The sequence below is a fragment of the Lontra canadensis genome, unplaced genomic scaffold, assembly GCF_010015895.1.
Source record: "Lontra canadensis isolate GAN:19392208 unplaced genomic scaffold, GSC_riverotter_1.0 scaffold66, whole genome shotgun sequence".
Taxonomy (NCBI): domain Eukaryota; kingdom Metazoa; phylum Chordata; class Mammalia; order Carnivora; family Mustelidae; genus Lontra; species Lontra canadensis.
The window spans coordinates 10,052,629-10,072,083 of NW_022631060.1; the positions used below are offsets into that span (position 1 = coordinate 10,052,629).

The 19,455-nt window shown below is 67.5% G+C and overlaps 2 protein-coding genes across 2 annotated transcripts; one reads left to right on the forward strand and one right to left on the reverse strand.

The window, feature by feature from the left end:
• The first annotated feature begins 618 nt into the window (after positions 1 to 618).
• TRPM5 (transient receptor potential cation channel subfamily M member 5) lies at positions 619 to 15,638 on the forward strand. The gene is made up of 25 exons (XM_032879921.1): positions 619 to 636; positions 907 to 1,033; positions 1,741 to 1,921; positions 2,501 to 2,667; positions 3,590 to 3,773; positions 4,805 to 4,869; positions 5,043 to 5,234; positions 5,613 to 5,715; positions 6,789 to 6,907; positions 7,267 to 7,590; positions 7,673 to 7,813; positions 7,882 to 8,005; positions 8,343 to 8,488; positions 8,837 to 8,949; positions 9,141 to 9,233; positions 9,330 to 9,588; positions 9,700 to 9,818; positions 10,008 to 10,140; positions 10,242 to 10,416; positions 13,282 to 13,435; positions 13,740 to 13,921; positions 14,112 to 14,244; positions 14,733 to 14,805; positions 15,105 to 15,159; positions 15,532 to 15,638. Exons 2-25 carry the CDS (start codon positions 917 to 919, stop codon positions 15,636 to 15,638), a joined length of 3,459 nt encoding a protein of 1,152 aa, XP_032735812.1. The 5' UTR covers positions 619 to 636; positions 907 to 916.
• Positions 15,639 to 16,879: 1,241 nt separating this feature from the next.
• On the reverse strand, positions 16,880 to 18,067 carry TSSC4 (tumor suppressing subtransferable candidate 4). Its single transcript, XM_032879759.1, has one exon. The coding sequence runs from the start codon at positions 17,961 to 17,963 to the stop codon at positions 17,118 to 17,120; it is 846 nt and encodes a 281-aa protein (XP_032735650.1). The 5' UTR covers positions 17,964 to 18,067; the 3' UTR covers positions 16,880 to 17,117.
• Positions 18,068 to 19,455: the final 1,388 nt, after the last annotated feature.

Genomic DNA, 19,455 nt, shown 5'->3' on the forward strand with positions numbered 1-19,455 from the left:
GGTGGGGGTGGGGGGGCAAGGCTGCTTGGTTGTCCCAGAACGCGGGGCCCCTGAGCTTTGGGGAGACCCCTGTTCTGCAGGTTTACCCCCACCCCAAATCGGCTGAGAAAACCGGCTGGAGCCAGGTGGCTGGGAGGTGGGGGCTGGAGGGTCAGGGAGACCTGGGGGTGCCCCAGCCAGGCAGGCCCCTTGGGAGCCAGTTCCTTGCCACCTGGGCCGGTCGTGGGGCCCCAGCCCCGTGTGCCCGGTGAGCTGCCGGAGAGCGTCCGAGGAGCAGCGCTGGGCACGGAGCCTGGCTGCGGGCCAGGGGCAGGGCAGGAACTGGGTGGGAAGATCCCGGGGCAGGGTGCCTTCCCCTCCGGACCTCCAGGCGAGGACGGTGGTCTGTCCCTCCCCCACATCCACACAGTCTTCCCCGGGCCCCCCTCAGGCCTCTGCTCCTGAGCTGTGGGCACCAGCCAACCTTACCAGCCAGCCCCCCAACCTGCCCAGGCACAGCCAAGATGTCCATCCCCAACCTGGGGCCGGTGCGGGTGTGGGGTGGGTGGGCCGCGTGTCCAGAAGCCCATACGACGTTCTGGGTTTCTAGGACGCCCCCCACCGAAGCCACTGCAGCCTGAGGCGCCCCAGGGCGGGGTGAGTAGCAGGCTGGGGAGCCAGGGAGAGGGGCCAGGATGCGTCCCCTTGTCTTCTGGGAAGGGGTGGGGTGTGGGAGTCTCCTGCAACTGAAGCCAGAGCGTGAAAGGCCTTGTGAACGCCACGGTGGGGTTCTAGGCCAGGCTGGCGGCTGGGGAGGGCCCTGAAGCCGAGACGGCTGTGGCTCCTGATCTCTGCCGTCACGGGAGCCGGGCAGAGGGGGGCACGGTTTGCCTCTCCTGCCCTCATGGGCTGGTTCTCTCCCTGCAGAGCGGTCCTCATGCCGGAGGCCGGGGGCAGCTGTCCCTGGGGCCCCAGGATGGTTGCGTCAGGCTCGGGGTCTGGCCTGTGCCGGGGCGAGATCGAATTTGGAGGGTCTGGGAAGAAGCGAGGCAAGGTAAGGGGCTGCCGTCCTGCACACACCGACGCTGCGCCCTCACGCCTTGGGGGCCCGACCAGACCACCGAGTGCTTGTTGCCACCCCTGAGCTCCCAGCGCCTCCCCTGAACACGGAGCGCCCCGGGCCGCTCAGGGCCCGCTAGCTCTCAGGGCTGGGTTCAGAGCCCCCAGGGGAGGCAGAGTGCAGAGCTGCCCGTGACCTCTGGCCCCCGTCTCCCACACCCACACGCACAGCACATCCAGGACCCCTCCTCTCTCCACACTTCCACCCCCCACGGAGAAGGAAGCAAGGCCCGGACGGTCCGTGCTGCCTGGGGCACGGGCTGGTCAAGGCAGGACCCAGCTGAGCCCTGGCTTCCTACAGCTACCCTGCCCTAAAGGGTGTCAGCCTCTCTCCTCAGGGCCAGCACCCACATGTCCCCTGTGCCTGTGCCCCCAGCGCCCGAGTGCCCAGCACCCCCACACCCAGTGCCCTTGTGCCCAGCACCCCAAAGCCAGTGCCCCAGTACCCAGTGCCCCCATGCACAGCACCCCAGGACCCAGTGCCCCTTGCCCAGCACCCCCATGCCCAGTACCATAGTGCCCCCAGTGTCTCATGCCCGCATACCCAGTGCGCAGCACCCCGTGCCCTGTCCCTGCGCCCACTGCCCCCAGGTCCCGCATCCCCACCCAGCACCCTGAGGCTGTGGTCATCCCGCCCCGCAGTTCGTGAAGGTGCCCAGCGATGTGGCCCCCTCCGAGCTCTTCAACGTCCTGCTGGCCGAGTGGCACCTGCCTGCCCCCAACCTCGTGGTGTCCCTGGTGGGTGAGGAGCATCCGTTCGCCATGAAGCCCTGGCTGCGGGATGTCCTGCGCAAGGGGCTGGTGAAGGCGGCCCAGAGCACAGGTGAGGCTCCCCCAGAGGCCCTGAGCGGGGAGCGCCACAGCCCACGGCCCACGTGGCTTCCTCTGTGCGGCCGAGGTGAGAGCAGCTCCTCAGGAGGAGGGCAGCGGCTGAGGTCCCCCCGGGGCCGGGCCTCCCCCAGGAGCTGCAGGGGCACCCTGTGGGCCTCGGCGAGACACCCTCAGGGATGGCAGTGGGACCCCGTGCCTGCGGGTGGGCCCCCACCACCCTCTCCGCCTCCCTCGGGGGGCAGTCTGGCTGGACTGGGTCAGAACCAGCTTATCGGGCTTCCTGCTCAGGCCACCTGAGCCTGCGGAGACCCCGCACAAGGTCCGGGGGGGTTTCCGAGCTCCCTCGCCGCGCAGAGGCTGACAGACCCCACCGGGCCGAGCGCTTCCTAATTTGGAGAAATCCTACAGGCTCTGATCCCCCACACAGGCCACAGGGCAGAGCCATGGCCTGCTGTTCAGGGAGCCTCCAGGGGCCCGGTCCCACACGGCTCCCACGGGTCTGGGGACGTGGGCCTGCCTGCTGGCGGGGCACGACCTGGGGGCCGTGGGCACACTGAGCCGCATGCCGCAGGGGCCTGGATCCTGACCAGCGCGCTTCGCGTGGGCCTTGCCCGGTACGTTGGACAGGCCGTGCGTGACCACTCGCTGGCCAGCACGTCCACGCGGGCCCGCGTGGTGGCCATTGGCCTTGCCTCGCTGGGCCGCGTCCTGCATCGTCAGCTTCTGGACAATGCCCAGGTGAGCGTCTGTCTTGGAACATCGGGACGGCTGGGCAAGGTGGACCTGGGAGGCAGGGAGGAGCCCATGCCCCCGAGTATCCCCTGCCCCAGTGGGAGGGATGTCTGTCTCGGAAGCCACCCGTGCAGTCTCGAAGGCTGACCAAGTACCCCCATCCGCTGCCCGTTGGTTATTTGGAAAACATCTCCTGAGGCCCTCAGTGTACCAGGCCTGCCGTGGACAGAGTAGCCTTTGCCCTCAAGGTCTCTGGGGGTGGGGCAGGCACCCTGAAGGCTTGGGACACTGAGGGGAAGCTGTGGGAGGGGAGCAGGGAGAGGGAAGAGGGAAGGGAGGGAGACGGAGGGGAGAAGGAGAGGGGGAGGAAGAGGGAAAGGAAAGGGAAGGAGGGGGGAGGTGGGGAGGAGATGGGGATGGGAGGGAGAGGAAGCAGAGTAGGGGAGGGGAGGAAGAGGAAGGGGAGGAGGGAGGAGAAGGGAGGAGGTAAAGGGGAGGAAAGAAGAGGAGGGCAGAGGAGGAAGAGGGAGGGAGGAGGGGAGGGGAGGGGGTGCCGTGCACACGGCCAGCAGGTGGCAGCATCGGATAGGGAATAGCGTGGGGAGGGGTCCACCAGGCCCCCAGCCAGCGCAGACCCACCCTCTGCCAGGACCAGGACCGAGGCCCAGACAGTCACCGGCAAGTCTGGGCAACCCCGGGGCGAGCAGCCTTGGCTCCCAGCCCAGGGTCTGTCTAAGGCAGGGCCGGGGAGTGAGGGGAGTTTTGTCCCACCCTGGTTCCACCTGGAGGACCCATTCCCTGCCCGCACCCCCCCAACCACCACCCCGGGCACCAGCCGCGCGGCCCGCCCCCTGGCTGGGGTGGGAGCAGGTCCCAGCAGAGCAGACCTGGCCCGGTCCTCATGCCGTGTGCGGGGCTGCGGGTCCAGGAGCACAGCCCTGTCCACTACCCCGCGGACGAGGGCAGCGGCCGGGGCCCCCTCTGCTCCCTGGACAACAACCAGGCGCACTTCATCCTGGTGGAGCCGGGGCCGAGCGGGACGGGGGACGAGCTGATGGAGCTGAGGCTCAAGCTGGAGAAGCACATTTCGGAGCAGAGGACCGGCTATGGGGGTGAGGCCCGCCGCGGGGGCACAGCGCGTGGGCGGGGCCGGAGGGACAACCAGGTGGGCAGGCGGGGCTTCCAGGCCGAAGGCGCCGCGGCCAGGTGTGGAGACCGGTGTGGAGACCGGTGTGGCCTTCCGGGAGGGGAAGCCTGCGCATGAGGGGCGGAGCTGTCCGGCAGCGACCCCCCGACGTGGCGGCGGAGCACTTGTGCGGGCGGCCGGCCGGCCGGAGGCTCTTTCTGTGGGCTCCGGGCTTTGGGAGGAAAACGGATCTGTGGGTTTGAGAGGCCCGTTTCCCTCCACCGGCCCCGAGGTACGCTGCCACCAGAGGGCGGTGTTACCTGAGCGCCGGCGCCGCTAGTCGGGTGTGAAAGGGATTTACGGTCCCCGCAGCCCCCGTGTTTGCTTACGATCGTAAGCAACGTGGAGTGTGCACTAGCGCAGTGCTCGTGGCAGCCCCAGCCATGCTGAAACCACGGAGGTGGCGCGGGGCTCCGGTGCGCTGAAGTCTGCAGGGCCCACATCCCCCAACCGGGCCTCCAGCTTCCATCTGGAGGCAGCTCAGGGCGCCTGGTGGCTGCAGCCGGCCCAGCACCAGCTGGCCTCACACGCCAAAACCTCATTTCTGGTTTATGTCTGGGGACGAAACCGGCCGAGGCCCCTCCTTTACCTCTTTGGTTTGCTTCTGGGGCCTCCAAGGGTGTGCAGAGCGGCGGGAGAGCTTGCTACCGCGATGGGGATAGATGCTGGGCACATAACTGTGGCCAGTGCAGGCGGGGACTGAACTTCTGACTTCACAGACGCTCCTTTTTGTGGAAATGGCCATGAGAGGCCATAGTGGTCCCCAGGCGGAGGGACTGGTGTGTACGGTATGCAACCCGGAACCCACACTTTGCTAGAAACAGCCTCTGGGCCGGCGTTTGCTCAGAAAATGTAGGGGGTTGGTGGTCTGAGCATGTGGCTGCCCCGCAGGGGGGTGCCCCACCCCCACCACTTGCTTGGGCACCAGGGCGGACCTCACGGGTGCTCTGTCCGCAGGCACTGGCAGCATCGAGATCCCCGTCCTCTGTCTGCTGGTCAATGGTGACCCCAGCACCCTGGAGGTAGGGCCAGGGAAGGAGGCGGGGGCCCAGCGAGGGCCCAGCGGGAGCCCCCCTGGCTGGCCGTGGCTGCCGGCAGGACCCCGTCCGGCATGGGACAGGGCACATCTGGCACACGGGCCAAGAAGGGCGCCCAGGCTGACGTGGGGTCTGCTCTCCCCACCTTGCTGCCCCAGAGGATCTCCAGGGCCGTGGAGCACGCTGCCCCGTGGCTGGTCCTGGCAGGCTCAGGAGGCATCGCGGACGTGCTGGCTGCCTTGATGAACCAGCCCCACCTCCTGGTGCCCCAGGTGGCCGAGAAACAATTTAAAGAGAAGTTTCCGGGTGAACATTTCTGCTGGGAGGACATCGTACACTGGACCGAGCTGGTAGGAGCCTCCCAGGGACGGTGGGATCCAAAGGCCGAGCCCCCCCCCCCCCCCCCCCCCCCCACCCCATCCCCTTCTCCCGGGCATGGCAGAGCTGGGACGAACTCCTCCTGGTGCCTCTGTGCCCCCGCCCCATGCGCAAGGCCCCGGCGTCCTCCCTCTCCCCACAAGGCCTCCCAGCTGGCCCAGCCTCAGGCCCTGGAGCAAGGGAGCTTGGAGTGGGCCCCCTGGGCTGGGGTGAGGCCACCCCCATGCCCCGGGCAGCTGCTGGCTTGCTCACTGAGACCCGCCTCACATGCCGAGTACCCAGTCTGTGCCTGTCCACCGGCGTGTCCCCGCCCCCAGGGCTACCTCAGGGCCCTTGTCCTGGTGTCCCAGCTGCAGAACATCACCTCCCACCCGCATCTGCTCACCGTGCACGACTTCGAGCAGGAGGGCACCGAGGAGCTGGACACTGTCATCCTTAAAGCGCTGGTGAAAGGTGAGAGCCCTGGGCGGGTGTGGGGTGACCGCCGCTGTGTCCCACGGCCCCGGGCTCTGCGCCTGGCGCGGGGCTGCTTCCCACACCCCGTCCCATCGTGGCTCTCACCCTGCGGGGCCACCGCCCAGCTGGGATGTCAGCGGCCGGGACGCCTGCGACGGCGTCGCTCTGCCGTGTGTGCGTGTGTGCGGCCCGGCGCTCCCGTCTCCAGCAGGACGTGTAACAGAACTGGAATGACGCAGAGATGACACGCAGATCCGTAAACGGGCCTGTGTTTGGCAGGTTTTATGTCTGCCGTGTTCTACTGTCATTTAAGAAACTATTTAAAATGTCAGTCCAGGGGCTTCTGGTCCATTTGCGAATTAGCTGTCCCCATGGTCTAATTCCGGGACATCCCTGTCCCCAGAGCAAGCCAGCAACCGTGGACGCGCCCTGCCTCCCTGGGCCCTGGCACGCGCCGGCTTTGTTCCGCCCGTGAGGGTGTGCCCGGCTGGGGCCCTTCCCATCAGTGGGCTGCGGTGCGCCGTGGGCTCCCGTCTCCCAGCCCCGTGTTTGAGGCTCACCCACGTCACGGCACGTGTGGACGCCTCACTGCTTCTTAAGGCTGAGGGATCTCCCACTGCGCACAGGGACCGCATGTGTTTTTCTGTTCCTCAATCGACGGCGCTGGGCTGTCACCGTCTGGCTGTCACTCAATATGCTTCTCGTATTAGAGACCAGCTGTGCCAAGGGATGGACCTTGAGGAAGCCAGACAGAGAACCGGGCCCCGAGGGGCAGTTTGGGGCCGGGATGCGCTGGAGGGAGAGAGGGGGAGAGGGGGAGCTCCTCTGGTCGGGCCGTCCGCTCCCTCCTGCTCCGCTCACCCGTCCCTTCGGGGTCCCGGGGCCCAGCGTTTCTGCCAGGGCTCCTGGGGGTCTGGTGACACTGGGGGCCTCTCACCACTAATCAGAGGGTGTGGAGCAGGCCGTGGTGCCTGGACTCTGTGTCCAGAAGACCGCTGCGGGGGGCCCTGTCTGCATGAGCTCTGGGGACCCCTAGGTTCGCCCCTCATCCCCTGCCCACTCTGTCCAAGCCTGCAAGAGCCACAGCCAGGAGGCGCAGGACTACCTGGACGAGCTCAAGCTGGCCGTGGCCTGGGACCGCGTGGACATCGCCAGGAGTGAGATCTTCAATGGGGACGTGGAGTGGAAGGTGCCCGCCCGCCGGCCAGCCGATGCCTCCTGAGCCTCGTTTCTGGCCGACCCAGGGCAGGGACCGTGTGGAGGGCTGGGGGCAGACGGTGTTCCCTAGGGCTCCTGGCAGGTTCCTTCCTGCCCGCTGTGGCCCCGGGGGTGGGGCGGGGAGGCCAGGGCACCTGCTGGGGCTCCCCGCGCATGGCCCCCAGGGAGGACGGGCCTGCCGGATGCCCCGCGACTCGCGGCCCCTGGTGGCCTGGAGCTGGCTCAGAGGGACAGGCTGGGGTGCTGGAGCGGGGGGCTCCCTGCACACGGGCTCCCACTCACTCCGCCCGTCTCTGCCCCGCCCCCGGGCATGTCCCGTGACGGCCCCAGTCCTGTGACCTGGAGGAGGTGATGACGGACGCGCTGGTGAGTGACAAGCCCGAGTTCGTGCGTCTCTTCGTGGACAACGGCGCCGACGTGGGGGACTTCCTGACCTACGGGCGGCTGCAGCAGCTGTACCGCTCCACGCCCCCCAAGAGCCTGCTGTTCGACCTGCTGCAGCGCAAGCACGAGGAGGGCCGGCTGACCCTGGCCGGCCTGGGCGCCCAGCAGGCCCGCGAGCCGCCCACGGGCCTGCCCGCCTTCTCCCTGCACGAGGTCTCCCGCCTGCTCAAGGACTTCCTGCACGACGCCTGTCGCGGGCTCTACCAGGAGGTGCGCGGGCCGGTGGCCGGGAGGGCCGGTGGCCGGGAGGGCCGGGAGGGGTCCCCAGGAGGCTGACCGGCCTGTCCTCCAGGAGCGGGGACCGGCCAGGCGGCCCGAGGGCCGGAAGTGGCTGCTGGATCTGAACCGGAAGAGCGAGAACCCCTGGCGGGACCTGTTCCTCTGGGCCGTGCTGCAGAACCGCCACGAGATGGCCACCTACTTCTGGGCCATGGTGGGTTGGCCCCGGGCTCCTGGGGGGTGGGGGAGGGGATACCAGCCTCCTCACACCCTGTCCCCTAGGGCCAGGAGGGGGTGGCCGCTGCTCTGGCCGCCTGCAAGATCCTCAGAGAGATGTCGCACCTGGAGACCGGGGCGGGGGTGCGCCGCCCGGTGAGGGAGGCCAAGTACGAGCAGCTAGCCCTGGGTGAGCACCGGCCCGGCGGTCAGCGACACACCCGGTGTGCAGGGGGCACGCACGGGACGGGGGGCGCACGAGGTGGGGGCCCAGGGCCACCTCAGAGCCTCCTCTTAGTGGGGAGGTGGACCCTAACGTTCATTCTCACAGAGGGACAGGTGGGTCCTCAGTGGTGGCCTTGGGCACACCCTGGGTCCTGCAGCCACTTGGTCAGGGCACGTGGGGTGACGACGGGGGAGGGAAGGGCAGGGCAGGTGGGCACAGTCAGAGTCCCTGTGGGGAGGTGGACGCAGCTAGGGGCCCAGGAGGAGGAGCGCGGCGGCCAGTGGCCGGTGTCCCTGCGCAGGCCTCTTCTCCGAGTGCTACGGCAATAGCGAGGACCGCGCATTTGCCCTGCTGGTGCGCAGAAACCGCGGCTGGAGCAGGGCCACCTGTCTGCACCTGGCCACCGAGGCCGACACCAAGGCCTTCTTCGCCCATGACGGGGTGCAGGTGAGCGCCTGGCTTTGGGGGAATGGCCTCGCCCGCCTCCGCTCCCCAAGTCCTGGTCACGGGCCAGGGGCGCAGGACAGGCGGCCCTGTTCCTAGAAGGCACCTGCCTGGCTTCCTTCTCGCTGCCCCGGGCTGGCCCTTTGTCCGCTGTGGGTCTCAGCAGAGGGGCCACCTCCTCCGTGTGGCTCTCCCGCACCCCTAAAGCTGGTCTCTCCTCACCCCATGAAGAGTCTGGCCCCCAGGGTGCAGGGCGAGGCTTTGGCGGAGCCTGGGAGGGCGCACCTGGTGCTGGGCACAGCATGGGCCAAGGTGTGGGGTGGGAGGCCAGTGGCGGTGCCTTCGTTTCAGGCTTTCCTGACCAAGATCTGGTGGGGGGACATGGCGTCGGGCACGCCCATCCTGCGGCTGCTGTGTGCCTTCCTCTGCCCAGCCCTCATCTACACCAACTTCATCACCTTCAGGTGTGTTGGGGGCAGGCGCCGCCACCTTGCCAGCCACTGGTGGTGGGGGGTAGGCTTTGAGGGTACCGCATCTCCACAGCTCCCCGCGTCTTTGTGGGTCCTGCTGTGTGCAGACCTTCTCAGTGCATTCAGCACTGCCTTTGCTGGCTGGTGCCCTTGCCGCCGGCCCTGAGGGTCCCCTGTGATTGCAGTGAGGAGGCCCCGCTGAGGACGGGCCCCGAGGGCCTCCAGGAGCTGGACAGCCTGGACACGGAGAAGAGCCTGCTCTGCAGCCCGGGCAGCGGGTAAGGGCTGCGGGGCGGGCTGGCGGGGGCGGCACTCACTCCGTGGGCCACCTGGCCGCCTGCCTCACCGCCGGCTGTGGTCTTCCTGTGCTGCAGGCCGGAGGAGCTGGCCGAGACACCAAGGGCTCAGGGAGACCCAGGACCCCGTGCTGCCTTCCTGCTCACTCGCTGGCGCATGTTTTGGGGCGCGCCTGTGACCGTGTTCCTGGGGAACGTGGTCATGTACTTTGCATTCCTCTTCCTGTTCGCCTACGTCCTGCTGGTCGACTTCAGGCCGCCTCCTCAGGGGCCGTCTGGGCCTGAGGTCACCCTGTACTTCTGGGTCTTTACTCTGGTGCTGGAAGAGATCCGGCAGGTTAGTGGTGGTCCCAGCTCCAGGCTGAGCCCTGATCCCCAGCAACCCCAGCCTGGGCTGGGCAGGGCGGTCTCCAGTGAGCCATCAGTGGACGGTCTGCCCCTCTGCCAGGGATTCTTCTCAGACGAGGACACACATCTGGTGAAAAAGTTCACGCTCTACGTGGAAGATAACTGGAACAAGTGTGACATGGTGGCCATCTTTCTGTTCATTGTTGGTGTCACCTGCAGGTCTGTGGGGCTCAGAGGCCTAACGAGCCACCTCGGTTGGGACAGTGGGCAAGGTCACCTGTTAGGTTGAAACCAGGAAAGGGCTCAGAAGTTCCGGCTTGTCCCTGGTACCCGTGCTGTGTGTCCTGGAGGAAGCTCCTTCCTCTCTCTGGGCACTAGAAGCCCTTCCAACCCAACCCCCTCCCCCAGGATGGTGCCCTCGATGTTCGAGGCGGGCCGCACGGTCCTGGCCGTCGACTTCATGGTGTTCACGCTCCGACTCATCCACATCTTTGCCGTCCACAAGCAGCTGGGCCCCAAGATCATCATCGTGGAGCGCATGGTGAGCCCCTGGCCGTACCTGAGCCTGCCCTGGCTCCCGGGGCAGCTGAGAGTGAAGCCCCAGTGGGTGACCACTAACCCTCTCCGCTCTTCCCCCCGGAGATGAAGGACGTCTTTTTCTTCCTCTTCTTCCTGAGCGTGTGGCTTGTGGCCTACGGCGTGACCACGCAGGCGCTGCTGCACCCCCACGACGGGCGCCTGGAGTGGGTCTTCCGCCGCGTGTTCTACCGGCCCTACCTGCAGATCTTCGGGCAAATCCCGCTGGACGAGATCGATGGTTAGCACACAGCCTGGGGGAGGGGGCAGCGCCTCTGAGCCAGCTGCAAGGACACCCCCGCTTTGGGGTGCAGCCAGATGGGGTCTGGTTTACCAAGTCTCCTTTTAGAACACCCTGGACGTGGGGCCCTTGAGAGGGGCCTTTCAGGGTCACATGAGGCCCTAGCTAGGAATTAGCTGAGATGGGGGGAGTCCCTGAGGCTGGCCCCCAGGCCCCACAGCCCACGGGCAGCTCTAGGCAGATTTCTGTTGGTCACAGGGACGCGAGACTTGGGGCACCAGGCTAGGAACTGAGGTGCGAGGAGGCTGCAAAGTGGGCAGGCCCATCCCAGTCCATCCCTAACCATGACGGGCTGGTCCATGCACTGGCGCCTCTACCCGCCCCGGGCGGCCCTGCTGGATAGCGGGCCTCTCTGTCCCCCACCCATCCTCCAGAGGCCCCATGCTGGGTCCTGGGCCCGCCTTCTGGCAAGGCCCCTCTGCCATGAGGCCGTTCCTGACAGTGTCCTTGCCGCTCCTGGGGACACGGCCCCGTGCGCCTCACCTACTGTCAGGTGTGTGCGGCCCATCAGAGGGCGCAGGTGTCCCCAGCTGGCCCTTGTTGGAGGTTCCAAGAACTTCCCAGGACAGTGGGTAGTGTGGGAGAGGGAGCTGCTCCTCCATGGGGTGCCGGGTGGGGACAGGTTCAGGGAAGCCCTGGCGTGGGGGACAGGGACACCTGTGCAGGCCCCAAAGGTGGCTGGAATCTGGTGGGGAGGGAACCGGCCCCTCAAGGAAGGTGAGCCAGCGCCAGGGGCCCGTGTGAGGGCCCGCGGAGGGCCCCAGAGCAGTCACGCGCGCACCAGGTCCGAGGCCTGACCCCGAGCCCTGAAGCTACTGAGGCGCGGTCACCGATTTGTCAATGGGGTGAGAGCATGGGTGACGCGCACACGGGCCGCCAGGATGGGGAGGAGCGCTGTAGCCATGGAAATCGGCTAAGTGGGGTATGCCGGAGGCCCATGTCCCGGGTCTGTGTGGCCTGCCCCCGTGACCCCTCGGTGTTTGCTCAGCCGCAGTGTTCCAGTCCCTTAGGTTCAGCAGACCCTGCCTCCCTCCCCGCATGGCCCCTGGCCACCCTGTCTTGTGGGGCCCTTGGGAGGCAGGGGACACTAGGTCTCTCGGAGGGCCCCATCTTCACGCTGGTGTTGGGGATCAGTGGTGTATGGTGGGGTCACGACCCCAGTTCCCCAGGAGCCCAGGGCTACCTGGGGAGGGCAGATGGAGCGCAGGCCTTCCCGAGGGGTCCCAGCCAGGACCCTTCCCCTCCTGGGGCTGGGCTTCCCGTCTGCTCGGGCCTCTGGGTAACCCCACCACGGGGAGGGAGGCGGTGGTGGGAAAACGGAGTCTCTAACATGTAGCCTTTGGGCCTGGGATCCAGAGTGCCCCCTGCCCTGCCACACCCCATCCCAGCCCCCCGCACCAGGAGGAAGCCCCAGGGCTGACTTCAGTCTAGCTTCAGCCCGGGGACAATTTAAGATTATTTATTTATTGATTTGACAGACGGAGATCACAGGCAGGCAGAGAGGCAGGAGGGAGAGAGGAGGAAGCAGGCTCCCCGCTGAGCAGAGAGCCCGATGCGGGGCTCGATCCCAGGACCCTGAGATCATGACCCGAGCCGAAGGCAGAGGCTTTAACCCACTGAGCCACCCAGGCACACCCCCAGGGACAATCTAATTTCCATCCTGGCCTGGTGGCACCTTTGGGAGACATGGGAGTCACTGCTTCGGAGCCTGGTTGCCCGGGGGAGAGACAAGGGGTGGGACTCAGCCCCCAGCAGGCCTGTGGGCCAGGGCTGGCAGGAGGCTGCTTGGCTACGCCCCTCTGCACACTCAGCAGCTCACTGGCGTGGCCTGGCACAAAAACTCACTCGGGAAATTGGGAGACAGCCCCCCCAGAGAGGGAGCCACAGACACGTGAAGATAGGCCCACCAGCCCGACACGTGCGTACAGTGTGGGGACACAGGGACACACACGTAGACAGAGACCGGGGACACACAGCACGGAGCCAGAGGCGCAGCTGTGGAAACAGTCCGGCGTGCAGGCGTGGGCAGCACCCACACGGCCACGGGGCACGTGCACATACAAGGCCACAAGCCCCCTCCCAAGGAAGATGTGGCAAGCACCCTGGGCAGCCGTGGCCTGTGCACTCACGCTTTGCTCCTTCCTCCCGTGCCTCCTGTCCCATGAGTGCGGGGTGCTGGCTGGTGAGGGGCTGGCGCTGTGACCCTCGGGCCCCCCGGGGCGTGCCTGCCTGCTCCCAGATCACACACTCACTCCCACTGCCCTGAGAACGTTCTGTGAGCTGGCATGGCCCAGAGGTGCTGTGTCCACACTGCCTGTGGCAATCAGGATCAAGGAAGGTGCAGCCAGACGAGGTATGGAGATGGTGCAGACTTGCCTCCCCAGCTGGGTGCCATGGGACAGGCCTCCGTGTTACGAAGGCCCTGACAAGTCCTGCAGGGAAGACCAATCACCCCTCACCTTGGCTAGCTCTCTCCACACCAGCTCTGAGCCCCGGTGGTGTTGGTGGGGGGGGACGCACACATCTACCAGCACAAACTTGGGTCTGCTGTGCCCCATCCCCCAGTTGGCCTTGGCTCTGCCCCCAGAGCCCGGGCCCTGGCTGCGATCAGTCAGGAGGAGGTGGGGGAGTGGGACCAGTGTCCTATGCAGGAACTCTCAGTGCTCCGCCAGCTAACCCTGGGCCAGCAGGCTAGCTGGCCCCCCGCCAGCACCCTCCACCCGGGCGGGCTCCATGCGAGGACGAAGCTCTCAAGGCCGGAGGCTGTGGGTCCAGGCGGCCCCCGCCGTGCCGCTTGTGTTTCAGAAGCCCGCGTGAACTGCTCGCTGCACCCCCTGCTAGAGGAGGGCTCTCCCTCCTGCCCCAACCTCTACGCCAACTGGCTGGTCATCCTCCTGCTGGTCACCTTCCTGCTCGTCACCAACGTGCTGCTCATGAACCTGCTGATCGCCATGTTCAGGTGGCCTGATCCCTGTGCCCCCTGCACGCAGGGCTGGGGGGCGCCCAGGGCCCAGCGCCGCAGACCTGGGGCTGCAGTGAAGGACAGGCGCGGGGGAAGGAGGCTCCGGGGGCAGGTCTGCAGCCAGGAGAGCAGAGGGGGCGGCGGAGACCCCACGTGCGCACCCCACACAGAGAAACGCGGGAGCGGGCACGATCGCGGGAGACGAGGGCGGGGGCCCCCGGGAGTGGCGTGGGGCTGGGCAGGGGCCCGAGCAGAGGATCCAGGGCCGCACGCGCTCCGCGCCCACACGCCGGCCCCACAGCTACACGTTCCAGGTGGTGCAGGGCAACGCGGACACGTTCTGGAAGTTCCAGCGCTACCACCTCATCGTGGAGTACCACCAGCGCCCTGCCCTGGCGCCGCCCTTCATCGTCCTCAGCCACCTGAGCCTGCTGCTCAAGAGGCTGCTCAGGAAGGGGGCCGCGCAGAAGCAGGCACACCTGGGTGAGGCCCCGCGCCACGTGCAGGCGCGCGGAGCCCCCATCCGGGCCGGGACAGCCAGCACAGGCTGAGCCCATCACCTTCCTCCCCCTCACACCCTGGGCCTGTGGGCAGTGATGGGGGGGGGCCGGGCTCCCCTGGCCCCGCGGCCCCCCTGGCTGCAGCCGAGCCTGTGGCCGTCCGGCCTTCCCAGGGAGAGACCTGCCGGAGCCCCTGGACCAGAAGATGGTCACATGGGAGGCGGTGCAGAAGGAGAACTACCTGGGCAAGCTGGAGAAGCAAAGGAAGGGCAGCAAGGAGGAGGTGCTGCGAAAAACCGCCCACAGGTGCGCGGGCGCCCCGAGCCCCCCACCCCCACCTGGAGACCCAAGGCCCTGTCCCCCTCAGGCAGCCAGAGGTCTTAAGAGCCCCTCCGGGACCTCTGTCACCAAGAGCCGGAGTGGCCCACGCCTGCCAGTCACAGCTCTGAGCTGGGGAGGCTGAAGCTAAGAGGGGCAGAGGGGCGGATAAAGGTGGGGTCCTCCTTGCTCTGGGCCCCCCAAAATGCTCCATCCCAACAGTCCCTTCAGGGCCACAGCTCCCACCTGCCAGCGACCCCTGCTCTCGCTGGCAGCCGCTCAGCCCCCTCGAGAGCCCAGGGAAGGCAGGAGGGCCCCACACCCAGATGTGGGGATGCTGGCAAAGGGCGGACCACCCCACCCGGCGAGGCCTCCGTGACCCCAAACCTCCTCAAAAGGCCTGGGTGGTTGGGGACGGGAGGACGGGGAGGTCGCCCCGCTGTGGGGCGCCCCGTGCACACCGGCTTCTGTCGCAGGGTGGACTCTGTAGCCCAGCACCTCGGGGGGCTGAGGGAGCAAGAAAGGCGCATCAAGCGCTTGGAATCCCAGGTAAGCAGCTGGGCCTCACGCTCTTCTGATGGGGACCCTCACCGTCATCCCTACACCCCAGCACCCAGGCAGGGCAGGGCAAGGCCCCGGGGGGGGGGCACAGTCCCTGTACCTGCCTCCATAGGGGACTTTGGGGACAGTGTGCCCTCCCTGGAGGGGATCCTGTCCTTCAGACCCCCTCACTGTCCACTCTGCACACCTGGAACCCTGCCCTCACGCTTGTTCCCACAGCTAGGGGAGGGGAGGCCCACGGGGTGGCAGGGCCCACGGGCTGCCCCAGACGCCTCTCCGTCCCCCAGGTTGACTACTGCACGGTGCTCCTGTCCTCCATAGCCCAGAGCGGCGCCAACTGGAGTAAGTGTGTGTCCGGGGAAGACGGGTGCAGGCCGCCGGGGCCACAGGTGGAGGACTGTCACACGGTGCCCCGTTATCTGCCTTCCTGTCCTGGGAGGGGACTGGCCCAGGCCGCTGATGGCCCTTGACTGGCAACAGTCTTCAGGGCAGGGCAGGAGCCCTCTGCCGAAGCCGCCAGCTCAGCCAGGCACGAGAGTGTGGCCACATGGACTCTGGAGGCTCCGCCTGGCGGCTGCCCTCCACAACACCCCCAGCCCCCTCCCGGCCAGGCTCGCCGGCTCCTGTGCTCGTGTGGTGTGCGTGAGCCCTCTCCCTTCCCTGGGCCGACCCCACCGGACACCCAGAAGCTGAGGGGTCTTCCTTTCTCAGCAGACTCCCAGATCTCTAAAGGTGGACGCCAGCAAGCCGATGCTGACCACCAAGGGGCTGCAGACAGCAGCGAGTGCCCAGAGGCCGGCCAGCGGCTCTCAGACACCTGAGCCACTCGGAGCAGCTGCACACGGGGCCCACCTCCCAGCGCCCCGATCACGATGGGCAGGCAGGCCACCCCAGGCCCCAGAGACACACCGAACTTCCCCCGCCTCCACTAGAGCCCTCAGTGGGATCTGGCTCTCGTGGCCTTGTCAGAAGCAGCCACTCCTCGCCCTGCCTGGCTCCTTGCCCGGGACCGCTCTCCACGTGGAAGCACGGGGCTGGACGGCGGGCCCTCTCCCAGACTGGGGGAGCCCCGGGGGCCCCATCCACAACCATCCGGGCTGGTCTGGTGGGCCACAATACAGGGTCCACACCTATCTCGTACCCAACTCGTATCACCTGTTAAAACTCATTTCTTGGAAACACTAGCGGCTGGAAGCCCTTGCCTTTTTGGACCTGGAGGGAGTCTTGACTCTGTGTGTTGGCCCCGAATCCCACACACCCTCACGTGCTCACACAGCAAGCCCTGGACTATGTCCGGCCTAGGCCACGGCCCCAGGGGGACCCACCTGCCCCAGCAGTCCCCACGGCTGCTTCCTCCTAAGAGAACACACCCACCCGAGTCAGTAAAGGCTACGGGGTGGGGAGAGGGTTTACCTGCCCGTGGGATGGGGGTCCAGGCTCCCGGGCTGGCCCTAGCTAGGGTGAGTGGCTAGCCGCATTGGTCCCCTCCTTTCCTCCGAGGCCTGGGGCTGGGACAGCAGACCAGCCAGTCTCTGCTACGTCCTGCCACCAGGCACAGAGGGGACACACTTGTCCCGGTCTGCCACCCGACGCCCTCAGGGGTCTGTGCTCCTTCCCCCGCCGCTGGGCCCAGCCATACCAGCAGCGCCCCTGCCCACAGCTCAGTGGCTCTGGTGATGTGGTCCCAGGACACTGGCCATCATCACACTCGCCCTGGGCGGGCCAGAGCCAAGGGGCAAGAGTGGCCAAGGCTAGGGAGGGGCCCTGCCCCCACTCACATGCTGGCCTCCTAGGGACTCATTTCCTCAAGATTCCTTGCCCTAGCCCGGCTGGGGGTAGAGGCTGGCCAGCTGGGATCGAGCTCACCCCTGGAGGTGCCCAGGGCCTTCTTCACCTCCTACTCTGGACCCGGGTGTCGATTTAAAAAGCCTCCACGTCCCCTGGACACTAGGTAGGGGAGGATCGAACGAGAGAACAGGGCATGTGGGGGTGGCGGGGGGGCAAACAAGGCCCAGCCATGCTGGTCCTGACCTGAGAACCTACACAAGGCCCGAAGCGGAAGGAATGTCTGAAGCCTTTACTCGTGCCCCAGGGGGACTCGGCGGGCCAGGGTTTCTGCCGTCCACCGGCAAGCACCGCTTCAGACACCACTACCCGGAGCTCCAGCCCAGGATGCCGGCGCCTCCTCCTGGCAGCCCGCTGGCTCCCTTCCCGAGGGGCTGGAGCCCCAGGCCCCACTCCACCCCAGGCGGCCAGTGGCCCTAGCTGCCTCCCTCCGCCAGCCTGTCCGGTCTCTTCTCTCAGATCTCGGCGCCTGCGGCCTCAGGGCTGCTGCGCTTGCTCCGGAAGTGGTCTCTGTTCCGCTTCCTGCTGCCATGGAAGCCAACGGTCTCCGCCACGGGGGCCCCGGCCGCCGAGCTGGGGTGGGCGGCCCCCTGCGGCACGCCCACTTCCTGAAGGCCCCCCTGGGGGCTGCTCCAGTCCTCAGCCTCCGGGCTCCCAGGCCCGGCCAGGTGGGCCAGCTCCACGGGGCCCTCGCCCCCTGGGGCGCCCGGGTTCCCAGGCCCTCCTGCCTTCTTCAGGGCCCTCTTCCTCTCAGGCCTGGCCTCCCCAGCTCGGGCGGGTTTGGTGAAGACGACTCTTCCCTCCCCACAGCTAGAGGCATCCTGGTTGAAAGAGGACACACGGTCGCTGGGGGCAGCCAGGCTCGGGGAGCCCAGGAAGGCCAGAGCAGCAGCCCGGTTGCTCTGCTCGCTGACCTCGGCCACGTTTTCCAGGCTGTACTTGGTCCAGCGCTCAGGGTGGGCCACATAGTCAGGGACTGGGGGCAACCTCGGAGGGGCAGGGCTCTGACTGGGCCTGCCCGGGTCCTCTCCTGGAGGCCGGCTTGCGGGTGCCGGCGGCCGTGGGAAGCCCCCCTCGCCACCCGGGCCAGTCTGCGCCACAGAGGGCAGCATCTGCCTGCCTGTGCCCTCCAGGCAGTCAAAGATGTTGCGGCTGCGCCAGGAGAAGGTAGAGCTCGTGCCCCTCAGCTGGAATGGCTGCACCGCGGCCGTGCGGAGGCCCCTCGCAGACAAAGAGGACGCATCGGGGTCTGAGTCCCCCTGGGCCTCGCCAGGTAGCACCCCCGGGGACAGAGCTTCCATCTCAGCACCGCCAGGCAGGCTGACATCAGAGTCTGAGTCGCTGAGAGACGTGGTGTCCGCAGGCAGAGCGTCGATCTCTGTCCCTTGCTGGGCTTCCAGGGGCTCTCCTGACATGTCTCTTCCAGACATGTGTCCCAGGGCACACCACACCCAGACCAGACCACACAAGAAGTTCGTGTCTGAGGCTCGTGGGCACTCACGACAGGTCCCTCCTGTAGACCCACTGTCCTTGGGCCGGCGGTGGGATCCACAGGAAGAACTACGTCCTGCAGAGCAAGGGACGGAGACGCCCGTCCCCTGAAAGCCCTCTCACCTCCCTTGTCTGACGCGGTCCGTGCGGACACTGGAGTGCCGGTGGCAAGTGCTGCAGAGTGGTGGTGGCCTCGGTCCCGGCGCGTCCAGCGGCTCAGCTGTAGCGGGCTGGGGTGGGAAAAGCCAACCATCACATCAGGCTGCAAAGGTGCAGAACTGGTGCCACAACCCCAACGGGTGGTCCTGGGTTTATGAAGCCCGGACAGAGGCCAGGCCCAGAGCAGATCCTTTGTAACGACGGCTTCGTTCCAGGCTCGAAGCCCCATCTGGGGACCTGCTGGGGGGGGGGGGGATGTGGCAAGAGGCAGCCACCAGGGCTTGCCCACGGACAACAGCAGCCTGTGCTCCGCGCCGCCAGCCCCCTCAAGCAGGTAGGCTCCTCACTAACCGCTCAGCGTGGCGCGTGGCACACCGCAAGGACTGCACAAAGACTGGGCCACGGGCCTGGTCCAAGGCAAGGAGGGCGGCTCCTGATGGCTGGGAGAGGCCCCAGGAGTTCCATGGGCGTCCGCAGCCGGGTCCTTGGGGTCTGAGGGTCAAGCCCACAGCGAAGCGGGGTGTCAGTGGCCACCCGGGGCACCCTTGGTGGGCAGAGGCAGGCCCTCCAGCAACCTCCCGTGGCACTTCCCCTCTCCCAGCAGAGCACAGAAGTGGGACCAACGCTCGCTTAGTGGCCCAAGTGTGACCAAGCGGGCACCTTGCACCTTGTATTTCCGGGCTCGGGGGACAGCCAGGCCTCACCCATCCATCCACCAAGCCACCCTGGCCCAGGGTGACCCGCTGCGGAGCGCCCACGAAGGACCCGGCAGGCGGGCCAGGCGCGGCCGCGGGTGCCCCGCAGCTGATCAAACACAGACGAGACCGCCAGTGCTCTGGGTCGCGAGTCCCCCAGTGAGGGAGCACCTCCAGAGGGAACGGGAGCACCGCCACGTGTTCTAGGGAGGGAGAGACAATGGGCCGGCCGCACCGCACGCCGCGAGCAAAGCCGGAGCTGCAGCCAGCCTCCTGCTCGCCGAAGTCGCGCCCCTACGGTGCGCACCGCCGGGAACGCCACCGCGACTAGGAGCAGCAGCCGGAGCGGGGGCGCGCCGGGGGGACAAGGGGGCAGCGCGCCAGGATGAGCCATCGGGAGCGTTTCCGGGGGCTCTCCGCGAACTTCGGGAGCTCGGCGGCCGGAGCC

Bases quoted from the DNA above. Each gene is read 5' to 3' on its own strand.
- TRPM5 (XM_032879921.1), top strand. From the start codon at position 917: ATGCCGGAGGCCGGGGGCAGCTGTCCCTGGGGCCCCAGGATGGTTGCG. The intron at 10,417-13,281 runs GTTAGCACACAG...CTTGTGTTTCAG, and splicing joins CCCGCTGGACGAGATCGATG to AAGCCCGCGTGAACTGCTCG. The intron at 13,922-14,111 runs GTGAGGCCCCGC...CGGCCTTCCCAG, and splicing joins GCAGAAGCAGGCACACCTGG to GGAGAGACCTGCCGGAGCCC.
- TSSC4 (XM_032879759.1), bottom strand. From the start codon at position 17,963: ATGGAAGCTCTGTCCCCGGGGGTGCTACCTGGCGAGGCCCAGGGGGAC.